We start from the raw sequence: 12,133 nt of genomic DNA, 5'->3' as shown, positions 1-12,133 counted from the left end.
TCGTTAACCTTTCTGAGCTTCCTTATCTTAAAATGGGTATAATGATAACAATTTACCTCATAGAATTGTGAGGATTAAATTAATTGATGCACAGAAAGTTCTTGAGATAGCATCTGCTTTACAGCAAGTACTCATCATTTTAAACACATTTTTTGGGAAAATGGCATTTTGCCTTTCATCATGGAATACTGGGTGATACCATTTGGGGCAGCAGGTTTCTGTGGGTTCAGGTCTGACATTGGTGGGCAAGGGCTGGTGGAAAGGGGTGGGTTGGGTTCTCTTGCTAGTGTTTTGCAACTTCTGGCTGGGGAGAGGCAGTGATCTAAAAGAAGGAAACGGCAATCCTGGCTACCTGGTGGCTCTTTCAGTAGAGGGACTTTGCTTGGGAAGATGATGACTGGGACTTCTAGCAGCTTGGCAGTGACTGCAGCCCTCCCCCAACCCCCCCTCACCCCCCAGTCTTCTGACGTAGGCTGTAGGGAGGGAGAGGTCACAACCATGGTAAGGCAAGTGAGGACCGTTTGGAACTAGCAGTGTTTCATTTCTTCGTTGGTACCAAGAACCCATCTGAACCAGTCTTGCTCATTTCAATTGTTCCTTTCTCTCTCTTTCCTACAGCAAGAGACTATGGCCAAGATGGAGGTGAAAACATCACTGCTGGACAATATGATTGGAGTTGGAGATATGGTTCTTTTAGAACCTCTCAATGAGGACACTGTCATCGACAACCTCAAGAAGCGCTTTGACCACAGTGAGATATATGTGAGTGTGCATGGAAGGTCATCTGGGGGGTTTAGACTTTGCATTTTATGGTGCAGAGTGGGCTTCTCTTCCTCAGACTCTTCTTTTTTCTGTGTGTTTATTGGAGTCCAGAGGTATTTGTTGATACCCTCAGGAAGAATTTTGTGTTTGCTCACTTGGTGTGTGAGTAATGTTGATGAGAGTGGCCTGAGTCTCTTCCCACACATGGTGTCTGCTGACCGGGTAGAGTGTTGCACTGGATGTTGAGGGTATTCAGAATCAAGTGGAAGACTCCGTTCTGCCCTTTGAGGGACATAAGCTCAGGAGGAAGTTTGAAATCCAGAAGCGTCTTCTTAGATACCTACATAAGATTAGTAGTCTAACCTTTGAGAAACCACTTATTGAAATGCAAGGCAGTCAACTGTCAAAAGAGAGAGAAACCTTCTTGACACTTGTAGTTAGTAGAGACAGGAGCAAATCACCAGCTACGAATATGTGTTTGGTCCCTGGAGATTTGGGAATAGTCATGTCCTGCTATACAAAAGTATCATGTCAGGCACAAGAATGAAAACAGAAATATATACAGTGATAGGAATTTTATGTTGTAAAAATTCTCTATGAAGAATTTCACAGTGTTACGCTGTCGAGTTTTTTAAATATATTTAAAATATGAATGACAAATGCTTTTACGTGCAGCTTTCTGGGAATTTGCAGAAAGCATAGAAATTTGCGTCTGCTCAGATAGAGACCTGGTGTTAACGAAACCGAGGAAATGGGGCAGTGATGCCCTGTACCAGCAGCTGAGAAGGAAACCAGTGGATTGGGTAGAAGTACTTTTGGTAGATCCCACATCACCTCTGAGTTCTGTTTCTTCCACTTTATAGTGTATCTGTGTCTAGATATGAATTGGTTTATTGAGACATGCTTCATGTTTTCCTATTAGTCTGGAAACAATAGGAAGAAATATAAATAAATAAAAAGAAGAGAACATAACTGATTTGTAACTTTTGTGGAACTAATATGTTTTAAAAATCATATGCAAAGCTATATTTTTTGTCACATATAGTTTTCCTTTTCAGGTAGGCAGTCACGTTTCAAGGATAACTTTGGATAATTAATTTCTTAATGAAATAGGAGTCACCATCTGGGAATTGAACTTTTCATCTTTCTTGATTTGATTGTTGGAGATGGAGGAGGTTGACAGTAACAACGAGATATGTGGGTACTGCTTTGGAATGTTAATTGGGTAGCTGGCTACTAACCTGAGTTCAGAGATGCAGTTGTGTAAACCACGGGTCCAGGTGGACAAGGCCTAAAACGCTGTTGCTGTGGAACGGGCGAGGTGTGCTCTGGTTGGGCCCTGAGGCCCCGGTCACCTTTCCTCAGTCTGTAGCAGTTCGGCTTTCAGGTGGGAAAACTTGAATGGTTCTGCAGCTTTAATTGAAAGTGTGGTCTGATAGCAAATAAGAGACAGACTTTACACATTGGTCTTTCAGATGGAGATAGGAGAAATCAGTTACATCCCAACCTACGCCGGCTGATCGTTTTTCTTTTTGGCTCTGAGAAGCAGAATTGCCTTTCAGATGAATTGAGAATAGGTTGGAGAATAGAACATTACATGCATTCAAATACCTGATTTGTTGTGCCCACTAAAAATAAAACAATCTTCTTTTAAACAAAATGCCAAGTGTTAACATTCATGAGTTTTAGCAGACGAAATGTCTGGGTTTCAGCCTTACATAATTTTATTTTCTGCCATATTTTAGGAATGTTCTTTCTGGTATAAAACAAAAGTAGAAAATTTCTTTCTGCTTCCAGATATTCATATAATTAATGTTTTCCATGATACTTTGGACCTATCATTTCCATGATGTTTGTGCCTTCATTTTGTAACTTGAAACACACATCATATTGGAGGCTTAAGCATTCTCTATTTTAAGCAAATAAGAAAACAAATGGCTTGCAGGGTAATGTGTGTTGTATGACTTTTTTTAAGATCGGGGGGTATATGATATGTACATATGTTTGTATATTTGTATGAATAAAAAGAAAGGCATGCTAACTTTAAGTTCAGTTCAGTTGCTCAATCATGTCTGACTTTGGGACCCCCATTCACTGCAGCATGCCAGGTTTCCCTGTTCATTACCAACTCCAGGAGCCTACTCAAACTCATGGCCATTGCATTGGTGATGCCATCCAATCATCTCACCCTCTGCCAGCCCCTTCTCCTCCTGCCCTCAATCTTTCCCAGCATCAGGGCCTTTTCCAGTGAGTCAGTTCTTCGCATCAGGTGGCCAAAGTATTGGAGTTTCAGCTTCAGCATCAGTCCTTCTAATGAATATTCAGGACTGATCTCCTTTAGGATGGACTGGTTGGATCTCCTTGCAGTCCAAGGAACTCTCAAGAGTCTTCTCCAACAGCATAGTTCAAAACATCATTTCTTGGATGCTCAGCTTTCTTTATAGTCCAACTCTCACATCCATACATGACTACTGGAAAAACCATAGCTTTGACTAGACAGACATTTGTTGACAAAGTAATATCTCTGCTTTTTAATATGCTATCTATGTTGGTCATAGCTTTTCTTGCAAGGAGTAAGCGTCTTTTAATTTCATGGCTGCAGTCACCATCTGCAGTGATTTTGGAGCCCAAAAAAGTAAAGTCTGATACTGTTTCCACTGTTTCCCCATCTATTTGCCATGAAGTGATGGGACCAGATGCCATGATCTTTGTTTTCTGAATGTTGAGCTTTAAGCCAGCGTATTCACTCTCCTCTTTCACTTTCATCAAGAGGCTCTTTAGTTCTTCTTCACTTTCTGCCATAAGGGTGGTGTCGTCTGCATATCTGAAGTTATTGATATTTCTCCTGGCAATCTTGATTACAGCTTGTGCTTCATCCAGTCCAGCATTTCTCATAATGTACTCTGCATATAAGTTAAATAAGCATGGGGACAGAATGGGAAAGACTAGAGATCTCGTCAAGAAAATTAGAGATACCAAGGGAACATTTCATGCAAAGATGGGCACATTTAAGGACAGAAATGGTATGGACCTAACAGAAGCAGAAGATATTAAGAAGAGGTGGCAAGAATACACAGAACTGTACAAAAAAGATCTTCACGACCCAGATAATCACGATGGTGTCATCACTCACCTAGAGCCAGACATCCTGGAATGTGAAGTCAAGTGGGCCTTAGGAAGCATCACTATGAACACAGCTAGTGGAGGTGATGGAATTCCAGTTGAGCTATTTCAAATCCTGAAGGACAATGCTGTGAAAGTGCTGCACTCAATATGCCAGCAAATTTGGAAAACTCAGCAGTGGCCACAGGACTGGAAAAGGTCAGTTTTCATTCCAGTCCCAAAGAAAGGCAATGCCAAAGAATGCTCAAACTACCACACAATTACACTCACCTCACATGCTAGTAAAGTAATGCTCAAAATTCTCCAAACCAGGCTTTAGCAGTATGTGAACTGCGAACATCCAGATGTTTAAGCTGGTTTTAGAAAAGGCAGAGGAACCAGAGATCAAATTGCCAACATCCGCTGGATCATCAAAAAAGCGAGAGTTCCAGAAAAACATCTATTTCTGCTTTATTGACTATGCCAAAGCCTTTTTGACTGTGTGGATCACAATAAACTGTGGAAAATTCTGAAAGAGATGGGAATACCAGACCACCTGACCTGCCTCTTGAGAAACCTATGTGTGGTTCAGAAAGCAACAGAACTGGACATGGAACAACAGACTGGTTCCAAATAGGAAAAGGAGTACATCAAGGCTGTATATTGTCACCGTGCTTATTTAACTTATATGCAGAGTACATCAGGAGAAATGCTGGGCTGGACGAAGCACAAGCTGTAATCAAGATTGTTGGGAGAAATATCAATAACCTCAGATATGCAGATGACATCACCCTTATGGCAGAGTGAAGAGGAACTAAAAAGCCTCTTGATGAAGGTGAAAGAGGAGAGTGAAAAGGTTGGCTTAAAACTCAGCATTCAGAAAACTAAGATCATGGCATCTGGTCCCATCACTTCATGGCAAATAGATGGGGAAAGAGTGGAAGCAGTGTCAGACTTTAGTTTTCTGGGCTCCAAAATCACTGCAGATGGTGATTGCAGCCATGAAGTTGAAAGATGATTACTCCTTGGAAGGAAAGTTGTGAGCAACCTAGACAGCATATAAAAAGCAGAGACGTTACTTTGCCAACAAAGGTCCGTCTAGTCAAGGCTTTGGTTTTTCCAGTGGTCATATACGAATGTGAGAGTTGGACTGTGAAGATAGCTGAGTGCCGAAGAATTGATGCTTTTGAACCGTGGTGTTGGAGAAGACTGTTGAGAGTCCCTTGGACTGCAAGGAGATCCAACCAGTCCATCCTAAAGGAGATCAGTCCTGGGTGTTCACTGGAAGGACTGATGCTGAAGCTGAAACTCCAATACTTTGGCCACCTCATGCGAAGAGTTGACTCATTAGAAAAGACCCTGATGCTGGGAGGGATTGGGGGCAGGAGGAGAAGGGGACGCCAGAGGATGTGATGGTTGGATGGCATCACCAACTCAATGGGCATGAGTTTGGGTAAACTCCAGGAGTTGGTGATGGACAGGGAGGCCTGTCGTGCTGGGATTCATGGGGTCGCAAAGAGTCGGACACGACTGAGTGACTGAACTGAACTGAAGTGACGTACTCCTTTCCCTATTTGGAACCAGTCTGTTGTTCCATGTCCAGTTCTAACTATTGCTTCTTGACCTGCATACAGATTTCTTTGTATATTTGTATGAATAAAGAGAAAGGCAGGCTAACTTTAGAACCATGCTAACTTTAGTGTGGGTGGGTTTAGGCATGCTGACTTTAGTTGGGGGAGGGGATGGGATACAGGGACAGGGAACAGTTATTACTTTTTTATACTCATGTATTATAAAATTTGTTAAGCATGTTTTGTTTTTGTAATTAACAAAAAATACGGGACAATAAATTTGATTATCTCACCTCTGTAACCCCACAAATTGTATATACCACCCTTGGGAAATCTGTTGCTTGGTCTTTATTCTGATATTTCTGCTTTCTTTTGTTCATGGTTTGCTACAAAATTGTTTAGCCTGGTATCAATGGCCAAGTTAATAACAGGCAATATTTTACTATCTTGCATTTCACTTTGTTTTTTAATTCTTTCCCAGAAAGATATAGGTTTTTTCTTCTTTTTTTTTTTTTTTAAAGTCCTTGTCGTAGTCACCTGGCTTTATTTCATTCTGTAAAAGTGTGTGATGGTCTTGGGTGATCCATCATGCAAACATATTGAACAGTCATTTGTTTGTTTATGCTGTGGTTGATAAGGGGGCCAATGAATGGAAGGCTGTGTGGCTCAGACTTCAGAATTCTGGCTCTGCTCAGAGCTTTTGCAGCTCTAGATCAGAGGACGTGCTCTTCCATCCTGCCATCCACCCTCCTTCTGCCACCACCCCATCTACAGGTAAGAAATAGTCCCTTCCTTCACAGAGTTCTCACAGGATGAGAGTGATCACCTCTCTAGAATATTTATAATCCCTAGTGATCCTGTCAGGTAAGCCTGGAGCTCTGGGTAGGCCATTGAGTCACACATACTCTTCAATCCAAGTCACCACGGGTGACTGTGACCAGGTGACCAGAAGCAGCTGAATGGCTTAAGAAAATGTTTACTCTGAGGTTTGGGAGAGGGTCAGCTTTTTCCAAAGTAGATGGGTTAACAGACTTGTGGGCAGGGCTGGTGGGGGAAGGCGAGGGTGGAAGGAATTGAGAGAGTAGACTGAAACATATGCATTATCATATGTAAAATTAGATAGCCATTGGAAATTTGCTGTCTGATCCAGGGAGCTCAAATCTAGTGCTCTATGACCACCTAGAGGGCTGGGAGGTGGAAGGGGGATTCAAGAGGGCGGGAACATATGTATACCTATGGCTGATGCATGTTGTTAGATGGCAGAAACCGACACAATATTTTAAACCAGTTATCCTCCAATTAGAAATAAATTTAAATTTAAAAAAAAGGCAACAACAAAATAGGTGGATTGTGTGTAAGTAGGTTAAATAGTCTACTGAATACCTCTTGATATATTAGGAAGGGGAAAGAGGAGTTGATGCTGACTCTGCTGTCGGCCCCTCACAGGCTTGGTGCATGCATGAAAGTCAGCGTGTCGGACTCTTTGCGAGTCCATGGAGTATACAGTCCATGGAGTTCTCCAGGCAAGGAGACTGGAGTGCATAGCCTTTCCCTTGTCCGTGGGATCTGCCCAATCCAGGGATCTGGGTCTCCCGCATTGCGGATGGTTTCTTTACTGGTTGAGCCACAAGGGAATCCCCACAGGCTTGGTTAGGGAATTCTGTAGTGAAGTGGCTTTATTGGTTGGTGGTGTTACCAGGCTGAAGGACACGCCCTGTGAGAAACATTTATTATTGAAATTCTAAGCTTGAAGTGCACCCAGAGGCACACTTCTTAAGCTTTTTCTCCTGGCGAGCTCCTCAAGGCAGGACAGAGTAAACAGGGGCCCCAGCGGAGGCGGGTGTAGTTGAAGTCCATCAACTTTAGGGAAATTGTGTTGAAATCTTTGCTCCTGAAGTCATCTCGAGTTTTCTTTTAATCTGTGATGTATATGGTTTTTTTAAAAATCTGCTATGCTTCTTGCAGCCCTCCTTTTGAATAAGTGTTTTTGGTGCTGACAAGCACTTTGAGTTTGTTTTCTATCTGAATTGTCAGGATGGGGATCATCTAGCTGTCAAAGTCTGAATTAGTCCAGTTTTAGGATCTCCTGTTCAACGAATTGTAGCTGTAAAAGGACTGCTTTGAAAGTCTTGATAAAAATTGTCTTGATCTTTAGAAACTGGTACTAGAATTGGGATCCTCATAAAAGTAGGATCTGGTATTTTCTGAAAGATGCTAATGCATGCTTCAGGATTGTCTGTTCTTTGCTTTGAGCTGGGTTTACACACTGATTAAAGCTGGAGTTGGTTTATCACTCTGTCTGTAGTCGGGCAGAGTCTCTAAATCTGAGACAGTTCCAGATATTGACGTGGTCCTTGTGGGAAGACTGTTCCACTGGAGAGGGAGGAGGATCAGGTGAGAACAGGTAGAGGGCATGTTGGTCCGATGGGGCAACGGGTAGAATCAGAGACTGTTTGCTTTGATTCCTCACTCGTAGCAGATGTGGCTGGGCCCAGCTGCGGGGCAGGCCGGTGCTCCGTGGGCTCGGTCAGTGGTGGAAAATGCTGGCTCTGACATTCCTGATCCCTGCTCTGCCGTATTCTTTTCTGTCCTGTCAGGCCTTCTCCCGGCGCCCTGCCCCCGCCCTCAGCCAGATGGGAGAGTGGCAGGGTTTCGGGTGGACTAGTAAATGCAGGAGACCCAGCTAGACGTGATGCTGTTTTTAGGGTGACTGGTCAGGACTGTGGTTCTGTTCCGGAACAGGAAAGGTGCAATTTAGGCAAGAACAAGGCTCAGGGCAAATTTGGAAACTAAAGAACCAAGGCGTCCATCCTCTGACAGGAAGTATTTTTGATGCTGACAAGTAGATTTAGTTTGTTTTCTATCTGACTGTCAGGTGGGGATCATCTAGATATAGAGGTTTGAATTAGTCCAATTTTAGGATCTTAAGTCAAACTAATTGTAGATAAGATTGCTTTCAAAATCTAGTAAAAATTATCTTAATTTTTAGAAGTCAGTAGTAAGATTAGGATATCTGTAAGGATGAGATTCAGTGCTCTTATGAAAGATATTTAAATGTAATTATATTTGGTTTAAAATATTGCAAAGCAAGTGAAAATAATCCTGGTTAACATTTATATGTTTATTTGAAGTGTCAAAGTCACTTTTCATTTATGCACATGAAAATTCCTACCTCCTGAGGATAACATTTATTCTTGAGAATTTGGTATAAATGGTGTACTATTTTTCTCTTGCTGCAGAATAGATTGCCTCAGATTTAGTGACCTAAAATAATGTTCATTTATTATCTGACTCTTTTTGTGGGACGGCTTAGCTGGGTCCTCTGCTCTGGGCCTCAGAAGGCTGCCATCAAGGTATCAGCCAGGACTGCAGTCTCATTGGAGGCTCGTCTCTTTTCCCGGCCCACAGCGTTGTTGGCAGAGTTCAGATGTCCACTTACTGTTATTCCTGCTACCTAGATGTTCTCCAGCTTTTTTTTTTTTAATTTCCTTTAAACAGCCTTAAAAAAACTACAAAAATAACAAATGCTTTTGGGAGAACAAACAAACAAACAAAAAACAGGTAGTATAGGGATACATAACATAAAAATGTAATTTTCTTACTTCAGGACCCATTTCTAGAAGTAATGCTAGTTAGGTAGGTCATCTTCCAGATCATGTAAGTTTGATTTAAAATGAAAATTTTTTGTTTTGTTTTGTTTTAAAGTTGGAAGTAGGAGGTTCTCCTTCGTCTGAATGGGTCAGTCTTTCTCAGAGAACCCAGACCCAGCAAATTTGTGTGAAACAAGAGCCTTCTTTAATGCCACCTCCCGTCCTGCCTTAACCAAATAGGGGAAGAAGGAGGGACTCCTCAGCTGGTGGAGTGAAATGCCTAGACTTCAGTGTGTGTGAGGGCTTCGTGGTGAGCATAGTCTGCCTGCTTGGTTGGCTGAAAAAGTAGATTGTTAAGGAAACATGAAGAACAAATAATGTGTTTTCAGGAGTGTAGCTTTGGTGTTTGGAATGGAGCCATAGCATTAGGAAGCTAAACAAAGCTGGTGAAAAGCAGCAGATCACAAGGCTGTTGTGTCTACTTTCTGAGCACAGTCTAACTCTTGGACTGCTTTTCAAAACAATTAGTTTTTGGTAAAAGTTTGCCAGTTTCAACCTGTCCAAGCTCTCTTAAAACCTTTGGTGATGGGAAAAATTTTTCCTCTTTAAACTTGCAAAATGGACACATGTTTATCTGTTATTTGCCAAGCCTAGAGAGTTGTTTCATCATGCAGGCACTATCTGGTACTTGATATATTTGTTTAATATTCATAATATATTAATGTAAATGTTCTGATTGAAGTCATATCTGAAGTTCGATTTGGAGGGAAATTAAGGCTTCTCTGGTGGCTCAGCAGTAAAGAATCTTACTGCAGTACAGGAGACCTGGGTTCAATCCCTGGGTCGGGAAGATCCTCTGGAGAGGGAAATGGCAACCCACTCCAGTGTTCTTGGGATTCCCTGTTGGCTAAAACGGTAAAGAATCTGCCTGCAATGCAGGAGACCTGGGTTCAATCCCTGGGTCAGGAAGATCCCCTGGAGGAGGAAATGGCAACCCACTCCAGTGTTCTTGCCTGGAGAATTCCATGGACAGAGGAGCCTGGTGGGCTCCAGCCCATGTATGGGGTTGCAAAGAGCCGGGCACGACTGAGTGACTAACACAGAGTGTTTAAGTTTTACTAGAGTCTTATGCACTGTAGATTTTAAAACTACCTTCATTTTACATATGAAGAAAGAGGCTCAGCAAGACTTAAGTAACCTGACCAGGATCACACAGTGGTAAGAGATAGTGCAGGGATTCACACCCAGAAAGTCTGGATTGGTAGTTCTTACTAACAGTCCTGCTGACTTTACAGTTACCATGCACATCAGCGATACCACTAATAGGGAAGGATTCTCAGCCTGCAGAGTGCTGTTCAACATAATTGAATATGATACTGAAGAATGTGTGGGTTTGGGAGCAAGGCAGTCTCAACAACCCAGACAGACAATGGAAGTGATAATCAGTATTCCTGCCATGTGTTGAGTGAGCATTCATTGGTGCAGTGACATGCACTATTCTGGCAGGGAGCAAGTATGTTCAGTTCTAAACTAGGTGTTTGCTAGTCAAAGAAAAGTGACAGCAACCTTTAGGATGGTGTTTTTATCTCTGGAAGATGGGAGAAGATCTTGGGAGGAAATTGTTTTTCATCCTGTTCATTGGACAGCTGCATGTGGTCCTTTACCTTTGAGAGCATAGCGTAGGGTGACTTCCTTCCTGGTGGTCCAGTGGCTAAGACTCTGTGCTTTCACGGCAGGATCTTAAAAAAAGAAGATGGAGCACAGAGTAGAGGGAACAATTCAGCACAGGAGACGTTTGCTCAGTTCACGTGGCTGATTCAGCCCTCACTTCTACATATGTGTTTATTTCTGCTCTTACACCTATAGTGCAGATAGGTATTAATGATAAACCTGATTTCTAAGGAGAGGCTCTTGTGTTCCTTTAGCTCTGTCGTGGAGAGGTGGAGGGTGAGACACCATGTGGTATGTCGGGAAAGGCATGGGCCAACAGACCAAGGTTGTATCTTGGCCACTCACAACCACTGTGACCACTGAAGTAAGTGCTGGTCAGTTCTTTCATCTATAATATAGGTGTCTTGATGCTTATCTTGTTCAGTTGTGTTGGACATTAAGGGGCATTTTAGCCCAGTGCTTGACACATAGTTGGAGTGGAGTACCTAGTTGGGGCCATGACCATCAGAAAATCTTAGAAACCCAGAATGACTTTAGTCCAAGATTTTGGACCCTGAGATTTTCTTATAAGCAGAGTATTTCTCTCTCTCTCTCTCTCCCCTTCTCTGACTCTTTCTTTGTCTGTCCGCACTCCCTTTTTCCCCTCGCCCCTCTTTCTTTGGTATTCATCATACAGATTTCATTTTTGTTGGATTGTTGTTATTGTTGTTTAGTCTCTAAGTCGTGTCTAACTTTATCGTGGCCCCATGGACTGTAGCCTGTCAGGCTCCTCTGTCTACGGGATTTCCCCAGGCAAGAATACTGAAGTGGCTTGCCATTTCCTTCTCCAAGGGATCTTCCTGACCCAGGGATAGAATCTGAGCTTCCTGTATTAGCAGGTGAATTCTTTACCACTGAAGCCACCAGGGAAGCCTTTTGGTTGGATTACTACTTTCAATTAGCTGCATAATATTATTTTCAAGACTTGTAGCTGGTAGCAAAGCTGTAATGTGGGACCACTCTGTACCTTCGTTAACAGAGTCTTTTTTTTGTTTTTTCTTTTTTTGTTTGTTTCACTTTTTTTTTTTTTTCCTTTTTTTTTTTTTTTTATTAGTTGGAGGCTAATTACTTCACATAACAGAGTCTTAAAATTGGTACATATTTGGAAAATACTTATTCATTACAGAGTTTATTTCAATGAAGATGAGGTAGTATTGTGTTATCCTGCTCTGAAATAAAACTGCCCGAGGTGATATTTTTAGTTGGTATTTCAGTGTAGCATAGAACTCATATATAGTTCCTTAATTCATAGTCTGAAATGACTGGCAGCCCGAGAACAAAGGATTATCATATGGTGGTTAAGGCATGTCTCAGACTAGATTGTCAGGGACCAGGCTCACCTGACAAGCCTGCTAATCCAAGGCCAGTGATTGATGGCAAAGCATAGATAAAAAGATG

General features: G+C 42.2%; 1 protein-coding gene across 4 annotated transcripts in view; it reads left to right on the top strand.

Moving 5' to 3' along the window:
- Positions 1-12,133, top strand: part of MYO1B (myosin IB) — a 188,857-nt gene that overhangs the window by 32,584 nt on the left and 144,140 nt on the right. For all 4 annotated transcript variants that reach the window (XM_043445020.1, XM_043445021.1, XM_043445022.1 and 1 more), the window contains one exon: positions 619-762. In XM_043445020.1, coding sequence (XP_043300955.1) covers positions 628-762 — 135 coding nt within the window. In that variant the 5' untranslated portion in view covers positions 619-627. Of the gene's footprint in view, positions 1-618; positions 763-12,133 lie in introns of those variants that run through there.

The sequence above is a fragment of the Cervus canadensis genome, chromosome 24 (genome assembly GCF_019320065.1).
Source record: "Cervus canadensis isolate Bull #8, Minnesota chromosome 24, ASM1932006v1, whole genome shotgun sequence".
NCBI lineage: Eukaryota > Metazoa > Chordata > Mammalia > Artiodactyla > Cervidae > Cervus > Cervus canadensis.
Note: the sequence above shows the minus strand (reverse complement) of the source record. Positions and strands in the feature narration are given on the sequence as shown.